This window comes from Nycticebus coucang, chromosome 18 (genome assembly GCF_027406575.1).
Source record: "Nycticebus coucang isolate mNycCou1 chromosome 18, mNycCou1.pri, whole genome shotgun sequence".
Classification (NCBI taxonomy): domain Eukaryota; kingdom Metazoa; phylum Chordata; class Mammalia; order Primates; family Lorisidae; genus Nycticebus; species Nycticebus coucang.
In genome coordinates, this window is record NC_069797.1 from 10,546,101 (window position 1) to 10,559,844 (window position 13,744).

At 41.8% G+C, this 13,744-nt stretch overlaps 1 protein-coding gene across 5 annotated transcripts in view; it reads left to right on the forward strand.

Annotated features, from left to right (window-relative positions):
- The first annotated feature begins 360 nt into the window (after window positions 1-360).
- ULK2 (unc-51 like autophagy activating kinase 2) overlaps window positions 361-13,744 on the forward strand; it is a 153,698-nt gene continuing 140,314 nt past the window's right edge. For 2 of the 5 annotated variants that reach the window (XR_008375478.1, XM_053568572.1), the window contains exons 1-3: window positions 364-916; window positions 2,156-2,248; window positions 3,527-3,568. Coding sequence is in view for 3 of the 5 variants with exons in the window: in XM_053568572.1 (XP_053424547.1) it covers window positions 827-916; window positions 2,156-2,248; window positions 3,527-3,568 (225 nt within the window). In the remaining 2 variants the exon portion in view is untranslated. Of the gene's footprint in view, window positions 917-976; window positions 1,614-2,155; window positions 2,249-3,526; window positions 3,569-13,744 lie in introns of those variants that run through there. The other 3 variants (XM_053568574.1, XM_053568573.1, XM_053568575.1) reach the window with 3 other exon arrangements.

A 13,744-nucleotide genomic window follows, 5' to 3' on the forward strand; every position in this document is an offset into this window, starting at 1 on the left:
TCACAGACCCTCGGAGTCTGTCTACACTACACTACCGGTGTCCGCCTGCAGCTGGGCTTCAAGCACAGCTTCTCTGAAGCACTCCTCCCCCCGGACTCGAGCCCGGGGCGTGGTCGGCTCGAATCTGCTCCCAGGCCCAGCGCAGAGGCTGCAGCGGTTACCAGCTGTGGCCGCTCCGGCTCGCACCCTCCCACCTCGCCTCAGGGCGACAGAAGTCTCGCCCCAGCTGCGCGAGCCGCTCCCCAAGGCGCGCATTTCTTTTCTTGGCGGAGAGAGCGGGGCTGGCCGCGCGCTACGACCTACAAGGCGTGCTGACGTCGCGGAGGGCCGGCAGTCGGCGCGGGAGCGGCCGGCTCGCGTGTGTGCGTTGGCGCCGCCAGCGGCTGTGCAGATTCTAGGGCGGCGGCCGTCGCTGCAGCAGCGCCCCAGGCGGGGAGGGTCGAGGAGGCCGAAGGAGAGGATGGGGAGGACCCGGTCCTGCTCTTCTTCCGGGCGTGCGAGCTGCTCCGGGGGCGCACAGTGACAGCAGCGGCGCCCTGGCCCGGCAGCACTGAGGCCGCTTTGCCAGAGAGCCCGCGGCCGGCGGCGAGCCGGGCCATGAGGAGCGGCCGGGTCCGGGCCAGGCCTCACTGACCCCGGCTCCGCGCGGCGGCCTCCCCCGTTTCCGCTCCAGCCTCTCGGCATGAGAGTCCACCAGGGCCCGGGGCCGCGGCTGCCCCAGACCCGCCGCCCGCGGGCGCCCTGCGGGCCCGCGGGTCCGTGGTGCTGATCCCAGCCGCCCCACTGTGCTGCCCGCCTGCCCTCTGTATGTCCTGGGGGCGCGGCCATGGAGGTGGTGGGCGACTTCGAGTACAGCAAGAGGGACCTCGTGGGACACGGGGCCTTCGCCGTTGTCTTCCGGGGGCGGCACCGCCAGGTGAGCGCCGCCCGCCCTGCCGGCTGGGGCGAGGCGAGCCCCCTGGCCGCAGCCGGACTGGGTGGTCCTGAAACTTGGCGGAGCCGTGGAGCCGAATCCCCCCTGACTTGGCTCCCTGCACTGGGCCTGCCATTGTGTGCGCTGTCAGTGTCGCGGGTTTTGTTTTGGTGTTGCGAAGATTGTTTTGAGGCCGAAGCCGCTAGGCAGCGCTCCACCTACCGAGCGGCCACCGATGTCTGCTGCTAGTCGGTGTGCTGGTAACCGGGGTGCGCTCAGGGATTCGTCCCGCGTGCCGCCCAGAGAAGCCCGTCCACCTGAAGTTACCCTGGACCCAAAAGTAGACTGCACGGCCCCTTCGCAAGTCGAAGCTCGAGCACGGGTGGACCCTTGGTTTGCCCCCTACCACCCTAGCCCCGGGCTGCCAGGGCTTGTCACCTTTAGGTTGACAAGCGCAGACCCAGCAGAAAATGGGCGGTTTTCCCGTTAGCCGGAGTCTTTCTCAAAGTCCGAGGTATCGCCTTTCCCAGCATTGGTTCCCCTGCGCCCCGACGAGCCCCGTGCAGTCTTCCCCTCCTGGGTCAGATAGAAGCGCTCTGAGTGGAAAAGATGGTTGGACGCTTCCTTTTCAATCCAAATAAACTGAAAGCATGTTCAAGGCTTAAAAAAAAAAAGTTATCAAGCTTTTGCTGTTTCACAAGTAAAGTTACACGAGGTTTTACAATCTAAGTAATTTGGAAAGGAACATCAGGAGTGATCGTGAAGTCTGGCAGTTATGATTGTTGCCAAGGTGCATTTTAAAAGTAGGCTGAACGTAGTTATCAAATGAAATACTACTTACTTTTCATTCATTATGAAAATAACTTAAACCTCAAGAAAAAGTTAAAACCCAGCATAATCCTGCCTAACAAATACTGTTTTCAGTTAACCTTATCACTCTACCAAGTTGGTGTCCACATTTCTCCGAAACTTTTGAGTGATTGTAAAGTCTATTCTTTCTTCATTAATGCTAGTTACTATGTGATCATCATATTTATTATTTTTAGTGGCTGCGTTGTAGGACATTGGTTAGTTAATGCTATGATTTATGAAATCATTTTCCTATTGGAGAGTCGGGTTTCTTTTCTGTTTCTCCTAATGCTGTACATTTATTTGGTAAAACATCTTTGTGCTTACAGTTTTTTCCTGTTGAATTATTTCTGTGGAATAATTTCCAGGAGTAACACTGTTTTTCCTTTTCAGAAAACCGATTGGGAGGTAGCTATTAAAAGTATTAATAAAAAGAACTTGTCAAAATCACAAATACTGCTTGGAAAGGAAATTAAAATCTTAAAGGTATGTTACTTTATGTGGTATTACACACTTTAAGTGAATACATGATGCCATTCTTTGCGATTTGGGTAGTTGGATCCAAGTTTGAGAATTCTCACCCAATACTTTCATTTTTGCATACTCAGGGTTTTTTGTTTGTTTTTTGAAACATCTAGTACTCTGAAGCTGTTTTTAAGAATAGATGTTTGTGGCTCTTGGCTGAAGCTTACAGGGATTCCGTGAAAAGTGATTTTGGCTTCTCATAATTTCTTTTCTTCTTTCTTATAGTTATTGTGTTGCTGTTTGAGAAGAGGGCCAGGCAGACCATCTTACACATTGCTTACCTTTTCTGTTGATCTTTTTCACATTACTATTTTAAGTTTTGAGAGGAGAGTGGGGCCATCTTACAAGTTGAAGAAAGTTATTTTCCTTTGAGGTGGTCTTTTCAGAACACTTAATAACCAGTGTTAGCTGAGTGAGATGCTTTGAGAAAAAAAGGGTTCCATGGTCAAATAAGTTTGGAAAATCCTGTTTACTAAGTATTTCTTGGAGTGTCACAAAGCATGGGGCTCTGAAGTCTGAAAAATTCTACAATGAAGAAACTGATTTCAGTATATTTAACCCACTGTTTTCCAAACTAATATGAGCCTAGAACCCACTTTCCTCAAAACTACTTCCTATGGAAATCTCTTTGGTAAGAGTTACAGCTCTTTGAGCTAAGAGTTTGTTATACTTCATTTTTTTCCAGGCATATAATGTGCTTTTTAAAAAAAGTTTGAAATTTATGCCAGAGGTGGTGGGTTCAAACCTAGCCCTGGCCAAAAAAAAAAAAAAAAAAGAAAAAATAAGGGCGGTGCCTGTGGCTCAAGGAGTAGGGCGCCGGTCCCATATGCCGGAGGTGGCAGGTTCAAACCTAGCCCCTGCCAAAACAAAAAACAAAAAAAAGTTTGAAATTTTATGCCTTTATTGCTGTTAAAAATTTAATATTACATTTAAAAGACTAGTAGAAAGCCTGTGGTTATACTAACTATAGCATTTATTTTTATAAATGAGAATTCTCACTTTGTTAGAAATCCAAATGATGGCAGTGAAAAAAATATATAGGTCCTGAATAAAGTTTGATCAGGCACATTTGTTCTTATTTAATAGAATGAATTGTTCTATTTATAGAAGCATAATAGAAATTATATATATGTATATACTTTAATTTTATTTGCATATCAAAAAATTATCAGAATACCTATAAATATTTTTCATTCTCAATTTTCTTTTTTTTTTTTTCATTCTCAATTTTCTTAACAGGAACTTCAGCATGAAAATATTGTAGCACTCTATGATGTTCAGGTACCTTATTTTGGATTTAAAAAAATAAAGTAATGGGTTTTTAATTCCATACAAATTTAAGTGAATCTTAATAGAAATAAACCTTATTAATTCCTGTTGAAAAGACTTATAGCTTAAATTACATGTTTATTAATTAAGAAATTGTTTACACTAGCATAGAGCAATAGGCTAAAATAAATGTGCTTCATGAGTAAATTATTAACAGTTGACAGTTTGCTATGAGGGTAGTGTTGTTTTAGGTCAAGTAGAGAAGTATTAATACCAGATCTAGCATTTCTGCAATAAATGTTGAAAGGACTATTGTGGACTATTAACAAATTAAATATAGCTTTTTTTATTATGAAAGCAACATTTGTAAATTGAACAAATATTAGAAAATAAATAAAGACAATGTACATGTCAATGACCTAGATATGTCTGTGATTATTAACATAGCATATGATAGAGTTATAGGTTATTTGAAGGCGGGAAGGCTGGATTCTAAAGTCATGTTCTAAGGCAAAATTTCCTCACAGTTTTGACTCTTGGAAATCCTTCAGGAGCCCAGCTTTGGAGAAAATTGTTGTTTTCTGGGTAGAGCACCAGATCAAGTAGTAGGCTTATAGTCAGGGCCATATTATGTTTTTTGTTGTTTTTGAGACAGGGTCTCACTCTTTTCTCTAGCTAGAGTGCTCTGGCTTCATTGTAGCTCACTGCAACCTCAAATTCCTGGACGCAATTGATTACCCCACCTTGGCTTCCCAAAGTGCTAGGATTATAGGTGTGAGCCACCATGCCCAGCCTATATTACAGTTTTTTTTTTGTTTTTTTTTTTTTTTTCTGAGTCTGAGTCTCAAACTGTTACCCTAGGTAAAGTGTCACGATGTCATAGCTCACAACAACCTCCATCTCTTGGGCTCAGGGCAATCCTCTTGCCTCAGTTTTTCTATTTTAGTAGAAATAGGGTCTTGCTTTTTTCTCAGGCTGGTCTCAAACACATGAACTCAAGCAATTCACCCATCTTGACCTCCCAGAGTGTTAGTATTATAGGCATGAGCCACTGGGCATGGCTTTTTTTTTTTTTTTTAATCCCCTATTAAATACTAAGAATCACACTTGTTTATTGTGGTTTTTACTATCTGAGAGTTATAGAGACTTGAGTACTATAAAGAGAACAGTAGATTCATGTTTTCTCTCCGCTCGAACTCCAGGGCAGACCAGCATGCATGATTTTTATGATTTCTTATATTTTGCTTTACTGAAAGTAAATGGACATGTTATGTGATTCTGCTGTATGTATTTCTAGCCAAAACCTTTTCTGTGTTCTCTTGCATTAATCAAATTCAGTCGTTAAGTTCAGTTTCTGAGTGGCTCCTCTGTGCCAGGCATTGTCTGAGTGCTAGGGATTATGCAATGAATAAAACAAAGTCCTTACTCTAATGTGCTTAATTTTAGTCGGTGAGAGGAAATCAACTGGCCTCTATACACTTTTTGTTAAATGTAGTCATTTTTTCATGTGGTCATATTATGCCACAAAGCATGCAACTAAACTCATGAGATGTTTAGGTTTTTCTCATTACAGAAAAGTGCTGTAAAAATAGTGTATACCTTCTGAATATATCTTCAGTGATTTCGTTAAGTTCGGTTTCTAGAATTGGTATTACAAGTCAAATAGCATGCACAGTTTTAACATTTTTGATTGCAGGGAATGACTGCTTTCCCCCCAAATGTCTAATTTAAACTCCTGTGTGTAGGAGTGCCGTGTTGTGTGCTTTATTACTCAAGTAGGTATAATTCATTCATTTATTTGAGAAATTCTTGTCATTGTAGAAAGAAGGGGGGAAGGAACTTCACAGTCAAAACTAAACTCATTTCACAGTCCCTGCATGAAATGTTGGTTTTCCTCAGAGCTGTTTGTGTAGTTTGTCTTCGTCTCTATGGAGAGAAGGCACCAAGTGGTGCAAGTCAGTGCCTTGCACAAAACTGTTAAATAATATGAACTCTTGAATTCCCCATTCTTGGAGCGGTACAGAAGACTCTGGCAATTGCAGAGTAGGTTCTACTTTCAGAGTAGAGCATACTTAAATTTTATTCTGTAAGAATGAAAAGTATTTTTATGCACCAGCTTTGGTTGTAGAGCAAGATTTTGGGGAGAACATACTCAAATACCTGAGTTATCAGTCAAGAATTTCAAGGTGACTGCATTAAAGTGTTGTCTTATTTTGTTCATTGTACACTACTGGAACTAATTTATAAAAAATAAATATCAGTCTATCACTTCTCAGCCTTTTGGCTAAGATCAAGTGTAAAATATCAGTTGAATGAATATAGTCCTGAGCATGTGGCAATCAAGTAAACAGGGTTTTGACCTTATGTTTCAGATTTGCTCTTTTGATTCCAATTATCAATCAAGGGGTACCATATATGTAGAGATATCAATCAAGGGGTACAGTATATTTAGAGTACTTGGTTTTATCAACTTGAAATTAAAATCATTTTTATTGGCCATCAGTTTTGGAGAGATGTCTAGAGTTTATACATAGAGAACATTTTAATATTGAGAACTTTTGTCATTGTAAAAATCAGATTTCAGTTTAGATAACACTTAAAAATGCATTTTCCCTGTAATTACAAAAGTAATACGTGCTTGGCCAAAGACGTTAAAATGTTAGCTTGTCTTCCAAAAAGTTATACCAGTTTATTTTGACCAATAGTGATCTTTTGGGGGTGTGTGTGGAAATCTTATGGGAAGAAATTATCTTAAGTTTAAATTTTTTTAATTTCTTAAGTCATTAGCACATTGACCATCTTCTTGTTTTATTTACCTTTTCTTTTGTTTTCAAAACTTGTTTTATTTTTTTGAGACAAGGTCTTTCTTTACTCGGCCCCCAAGCTAGTGTGCATTGGCATCATCATAGCTCAGTGAAACCTCAAATTTCAGGGCTCAAGTGATCTTCCTGCCTCAGCCTCTTGAGTAGCTCAGACTGTAAGCTCATGCCTCCAGGCCTGGCTAATTTCTCTGTTTTTTATGGAGATGGGGTCTCCTTTTTGCTCAGGCTAGTCTTTAACTCATGGCTTCAAGCAGTTCTCCCTCCGTGGCCTCTCAAAGTGCTGGGCTTCCTATGTGAGCCACCTTGCCTGGCTTAATAAGCGTTTTCATGTTTTTTCTATGATATACCTTTAGTGTCTTTTGTTGTGTCCACATTTCTTACTGATTTTTTGTGGGCCAGTTAATGAGATGTACTGGAGTATAGTGGTTATATACTGGAGTATAGGAGTGGTCCTTGTCCTTGTGAAGCTTACAGTTTACCAGGGAAGATCATATTAAGCAAATACTATTAAGCGTGCCAAGTACTGTAAGGTAGGACTGGTGGAGAGATTTGGGAGTTAGAGGAGTGGAGCTAGAGTGCTGTGATGTCAGCCTAGCTAATAGCAACCTCCTACTCTTGGGTTCAGGTGATCCTCCTGCCTTAGCCTCTTGAGCTGGACCATAGACTCCATAAACCTGGCTAATTTTTCTGCTTTTATTAGAGACAGGGTCTTGCTCTTGCTGAAGCTGTTCTCAAACTTCTGAGCTCAAGCGATCTGATCCTCCAGCTTCTGCCTCCCAGAGTGCTAGGATTACAGATGTGAGCCGCTGTGGCTAGCCAGAAAGACATTTTAAATCAAGATAAATTTGGAAGTTATAGTAGGGACATATAAAAACTTTAAACTTATTTTATAGCAAGTAATACAGTAAACAGATTGACATTCATAAAAAGAAAAAATGATACATGCAAAAAAAATGATACATGCCATAGCATATATTAATATCAGACATTCTATTGAGAAAAAGAAGCCAGCCGTATACTGTTACTCTGTGGTTCTGGTTTTATGAATTTCAGGAAAACTAAGCAAGGGTGATAGAAATCAGAACAGAGGTTGATGACAAAGAGGCAAGAGGCAACTCTGGGGTCCTTGTCCTTGTGGAGCTTACTGTTTACCAGGGAAGATCATATTAAGCAAATACTATTAAGTGTGCCAAGTACTGTAAGGTAGGACCAGTGGAAAGATTTGGGAGTTACAGGAGTGGAGCTAGAGTGCTGTGGTGTCAGCCTAGCTAATAGCAACCTCCTACTCTTGGGTTCAGGGGCTAGCTCTAGGGCTAGCTCACTGCTGTCATCCTAGCTCTCTAAGAGGTCAAGATGGGTGGACTGCTTGAGCTCAGGAGTTCGAGACCAGCCTGAGCAAAGTGAGACCCTGTCTCTACTAAAAATAGAAAAATTATCCAGGCATTGTGATAGGCACCGGTAGTCCCAGCTACTTGGAAGTCTGAGACAAGAGGATTGCCTGAACCCAAGAGTTTGAGGTTGCTGTGACCTAGGCTCATGCCACAGCATTCTACCCAGGGTGACAGTAAAAAAAACAGGGAACCTTGTGGGATGATCAAATGTTATATATTTTGATTGGTAACGTAGTTAACATTGGTGTGTAAATTTGTCACAACTCACTGGACTAAACATTTATATCAGTGTGTGTTAGTGTATGCAAATTATACTTCTATAAAATGTAAAAACCATTGGCAAATAACATTTTGAGAAAATATAGCAGATGACAGGCTAAGATCTAGAACATATAAATCCTCTCACAAATTGATAAGGAAAAGACAGTACAAAGAGAAAATAAAAGATATAAATTATTAGTTCTCATAAATGAAATAAAAATGGCTAAATAGAGAAATGTCAATTAAAGTGACAGTCACTTCTTGCCTATCTAGTTGGCAAAATTTAAAAGAGCAGTAATTCTTTTTTTTTTTTTTGTAGAGACAGAGTCTCACTTTATGGCCCTTGGTAGGGTGCCCTGGCCTCACACAGCTCACAGCAACCTCCAACTCCTGGGCTTACGCGATTCTCTTGCCTCAGCCTCCCGAGTAGCTGGGACTACAGGCGCCCGCCACAACGCCCGGCTATTTTTTGGTTGCAGTTCGGCCAGGGCCGGGTTTGAACCCGCCACCCTCGGTATACGGGCCGGCGCCTTACCGACTGAGCCACAGGCGCCGCCCAAAAGTGCAGTAATTCTTACTGGTAGAGTTGAAGGAGGGAATAGTGTAGAATATTCTCATGTGTCACTTGTAGAAATGTGAATTGTTAAAACATTTTGAAATGTTGTCTGGCAATATCTTTTTCTGTCCTTTTGCTTCTACCCCCTGCTCTCCCAAAGAATATTCCAGCATGGCCCTCGGAGATTTGTAATGCGAGTCAGGACGTACTGCTTCTCTGGCTGGGGTCCTGTAGTGGCTCCCCTGGTCTGTTAGGGTGACAGCCAAGGCCCTTATTAACAGGGCCAAGCCCATTTCTCTGACTCCACCCCTACTTATTTGTGCCCTGCTGCTTCCGCTCCATATACACAGACCTCGGTACCTCCTTGTGGTTCCCAAAGTGCTCCTTCCCTGGACTGTGCCCCGTTTCCCCTTTGCCTAGGACCTCCTTCCTCTAGATTTTCTGTGTACTGTGCATACTATCTCTGTAGTATATGCAGATATATTTCAGATGTATTCCTCAGACTTTTTTAGGCTGTACTCACATATTATGTTCTCAGTGAAGCTTTTTTTAGCCACCCTAAATAAAATTGCAGTCCCTTCCCAAGCACTCTCTGTCCTTTTCTTAAGTGTCTTCCTTCCCCTCCCCTTCCCCTCCCCTTCCCCTCCCCCTCCCCTCCCCTCCCCTTCCCCTCCCCCTCCCCTCCCTTCCCTTCCCTTCCCTTCCCTTCCCTTCTTCTTCTTTTTTTTTTTTTTTGCCAGGGCTGGGTTTGAATCCACCACCTCTGGCCTATGGGGCCAGTGCCCTACTCACTGAGCCACAGGCGCTGCCCCCTTCATGTGTTTTTTCAAAGCACTCATCACTCTCTAACATACTGTTTATACTTCTTTTGTTTGCTGTCTTTTCCTTGACCCTTCTTCCTTAGAATTTAAGCTTAAAGAGAAGAGGGCATTTGTCTATTTAATTTATGTATTTATTTGTTTTAGAATCAGAGTGTTGCTCCGTTGCCCAGGCTGGAGTTTAGTGGCAGAATCGTAGCTCTCACTGCAGCCTTGAACCCCTAGGCTCAAGCAGTTCTCTTGCCTCAGCCTCCCAAGTAGCTGACTACAGACATGTGCCACCACACCTGGTTAATTTTTAAGTTTTTTGTAGAGGTGAGGTCTTTCTATGTAATGCAAGCTGCTCTCAGACTCTTGGCATCAGCCTTTTTACCTGGCCAGAACAGGGCATTTAAATGTTTGCTTATTGCTATTCTAGTTTGTAGCTCAGTGTCTAGAATAGTGTCTTGCAGTATAGCAGGTAGTTGAAAAATATTTTAATTAAGAGGAATATATGTTTTCATTAAAAATAGATATCCCTGGCTGGTCTGAGTGTAGTGGTGTTTACACCTAATTGGTCATAACTAGTTACAGATTCCTTTTTCCTTCTCCACACACACTGCTTCACTTGACTAGCCTTAAAAAAAAAATCAGCTCTGCACCTGTGGCTCAAGCAGCTAAGGCGCCAGCCACATAAACCTGAGCTGGCAGGTTCAAATCCAACCTGGGCCCACCAAACAACAGTGATGATGGCTGCAACCAAAAAATAGCCGGGTGTTGTGGCGGATGTCTGTAGTCCCACCTACTTGGGAGGCGGAGGCAGGAGAATCGCTTGAGACCTTGACTTGGAGGTTGCTGTGGGCTGTAATGCCATAGCACTCTACTCAGGATGACAGCTTGAGGCTCTGTCTCAAAAAAAAAAAAAAATCCCTGTTACTAAGCAATGTTGATTTGTGGACATCTATCCCATAACCATAAAAGCACAAAAATTAGGGGCTGGGAGTGGTGGTAAGTGCCTGTAATCCCGTGGGAGGCCAAGGTAGTTGGATTGCTTGAGCTCATGAGTTCAAGACTAGCCTGAGCAAGAGCGGGACCCCCATCTCTAAAAATAGCTCCGTGTTGTAGTGGGAACGTGTAGTCTCAGCTACGTGGGAGGCTGAGGCAACAGGATTGCTTGAGCCCAGGAGTTTGAGGTTGCTGTGAGCTGTGACACCACAGCACTCTACCAAGGGCAACAAAGTGAAAGTCTGTCTCAAAAAAAAAAAAAGGGCAAGAATTAGGATATATGTCCAAGAATCATTAATGTAGCATTGCTTAAAATGGCCAACACTGGAAATAAGTGAATGTTTCAGAGGAATGGTTGAATAAACAGTGATAGAGCCACATTAGAGATATTATGCAATTACTACAGAGAGTTAATGTACATCTGGATGAGAAGCATGATGGTGTCAGTGGAGACAAAGAGACCTGGGCAGATTAGTAAGATGTGTAGAAGATAGACTAGGAGGTAAAGGAGAGGGGATCGCAGTTGACAGCTCTTTGTCTTATGTATTGAGATATTTTTCCCATTCTAAGTATTTTTTTTTTCGGTCTTATTTTAGCTTCTTTTTGATACATAGAAGTTATATAGTAGAATTTATCTATCTGTTCTTTAATGATCCCTAAATTTCATATCAAAGAAGTATTTCTCTACTCTGAGATTATAAAATAGGGTCTCCGTGTTTTCTTCTACTACTTATTATTTCACTTTTTTTGTTTACATTTTTGAACTCTGGAACTTATGTGCAAAGGGATGATGTAGGGACTCAACTTACTTTCCAGAATGCCTAGCCAGTGACCCCAGACTTTTGCCTGTTTTTGAAGATAATTGTGGAAGAGGGTAATATTTTCTATAGGACTGTTAAAATGAGTTAAGATTTAAGGCAGTTGAAAGAATTATAGAAAATCAGGTTGAGAGTAGGTGAGTACTGAGTAATCAGTTTATAAATTTGAAATCGGTGTTATGTATTCTGAGTATGTTTTTTGCAAGCTTTGGTGTGGTTAGTATTACTAAGATAACAGATTACAGCAAAGGTTTTCCATAAGTCTGTGTTGGTTGTGTCAGGTCCATAAGCTAGTTGGCTTTCATTTACTGTGTTTTGCATCTGAAGTTTGTTAGAACATGATCTGCTATGGTCTGAATGTTTATGTCCTTCTAAAATTCTTAATTTGAAATCCTGTCCCTCAACGTGATGATATTAGGAGGTGAGGACTTTGGGGGTGATTAGGTCATAAGGGTGGAGGCCTCATGAATAGGATTAGTACCTTTATAAAGGAGATTGCAAAGGGCTCCCTTGTTCCTTCTACCTTATGAGGGTTTAGCCAGAAGAACTACGAACTAGAATTGGGTTTTCACCAGACACCAAATTTGCCTGTGCCTTGATGTCCTTCCCAGCCTCTGGACTGAGGCACAGTGGTGTACCATGAGGGGATCTTAGGTGTGCCACGACAATTTTTAGAGATCATTAATTATTTTTGAAAGAAGTTCAAGCAGAGTGGGTATATTCTTTTTTTTTTTTTTTACTCTTTTTGATCAACATAAGTTTAACTATAGGTTCAAGTGTGCCATGAGATAAAAAAAAGGTTGAAAAACACTGCTCTAGAGTATGAGAAATAAATTTCTGTTACCAGGCTACCCAGTGTATGGTAGTTTGTTACAGCTTACGTGAACTAAGAAATGATCTAAGAGGAAGAGCCCTGGATGAGAATAAGGCAACTTGGGCTTAAAGTTCAGTTTTTATAGCAAACTGAACTTAGGATCTTGAACAAGCCAACTTTTCCATGTTAACCCCACCCCTCAAAAAAGTGCTGATCCCTCCTTGTAGGATGCCGTAGGCTGTCCTAGTACCAGTCAGCGGGGGAGGTAAGCCTGAGGATTGTGGGTGTCCTGTTTCCTCTTTTCCTGTGAGATAACCCATAGAAGTTGCCTGAGAGATAGCAATGTATTAAGAAATGTGCTAAGTAAAGAGATGTGAGGATTTGATTCTTAGGATCTGGGAATTTTTCTTTGAATCTTCTTTTATTTAATAGAGATATGGTCTTGCTGTGTTGCCCAAGCAGGTCTCAAACTCCTGGTCTCAAGTGAACCTTCCACCTTAGCCTCCCAAATAGCTGGGATTGTAGGCAGAAACCACTGCGTGTGGCTGGATCTTCCTGTTTTTGTTTATTTCTCTGTTGCTTTATATCAGGCTGTTGTTTTCTCCACTTCTACTTCTAGACATATAAATTCTGCTGGAGAGAACCACTTGTGCTATTCGGCTTTTTTTTTTTTAATTCATGTTATCTTTATTGTTTTTAAAAATTATGAACCGTAATAGGCCCTTAAAAACAGTTCAAATGGTCCAGTAGTATAGAAAGTAATAAACAGATGGGGGGGTGCCTATGGCTCAAGGAGTAGGGCGCCGGTCCCATATGCCGGAGGTGGTGGGTTCAAACCCAGCCCCGGCCAAAAAAAAAAAAAAAAGTAATAAACAGATGCCTCCCCTTACTCTTTTGTATTCCCTTTTTCCAGAAGAAAACACTGTCATGTGTTCAAGACTTTCTTTTGTATTTTTTGATGCACATATACATGTATACATGCATTCAACTTTTTTTTTTTTCAAAACAAATACAGATTTTTAAGAAATTGGCCCTATGTCGAGGATGTCTTTTCAAATATTTTATATTATTTTTACATTCTCCCTCCACATGCTCAGCTGTCCAGTGCCTCCTTAAGAGGCCAGGCGGAAGCAATGAAAATAGCTTGTTGCCATATTTTCTCCTTTGGTTCTCCCCTTACCGTTCCTCTGTGTTGAAATAGATCTTGTAAGGGACAATCTTAGGAGAGGAATTTCTGGATCTTAGGGTTAGTGCAGCTCCGCCTTTAGTAGACACTGCCAGTGAATTTCTTTTCACCTCCACCAGCAAGTATTTGACAGTTCCATTTGCTCTGTGTCCTTGCTGACTCTTACAGTTTTCACCATTTTGGTGAGGTATCTAATTGTGATTTTAATTAGTATTTTCCTGATGGCTCCTGATCTGAGTATATTTTATAAACTTATTAGCCCATCATATATCTTCTTTTTGAAGTTCCTATGGAAGTCTCTTATCTGTTTTTCCATTATATTTTTGTTATTAATGTATTGGACTTCTTTATGTGTTTTGGACATGAGTACTTTGCGATATATAGCATATGTATTGTAGATGATTTATCCAACACTTTGACTTGCCCTGTATTTCTATGCTTTATACTTGAAAAGAAGGAAGTATTGTTCAAAATCAGCAGTGTTTAATGATTTCTTATTTTTTTTTTAGGGATTATAGGATATTTTGGTCTGGATTGG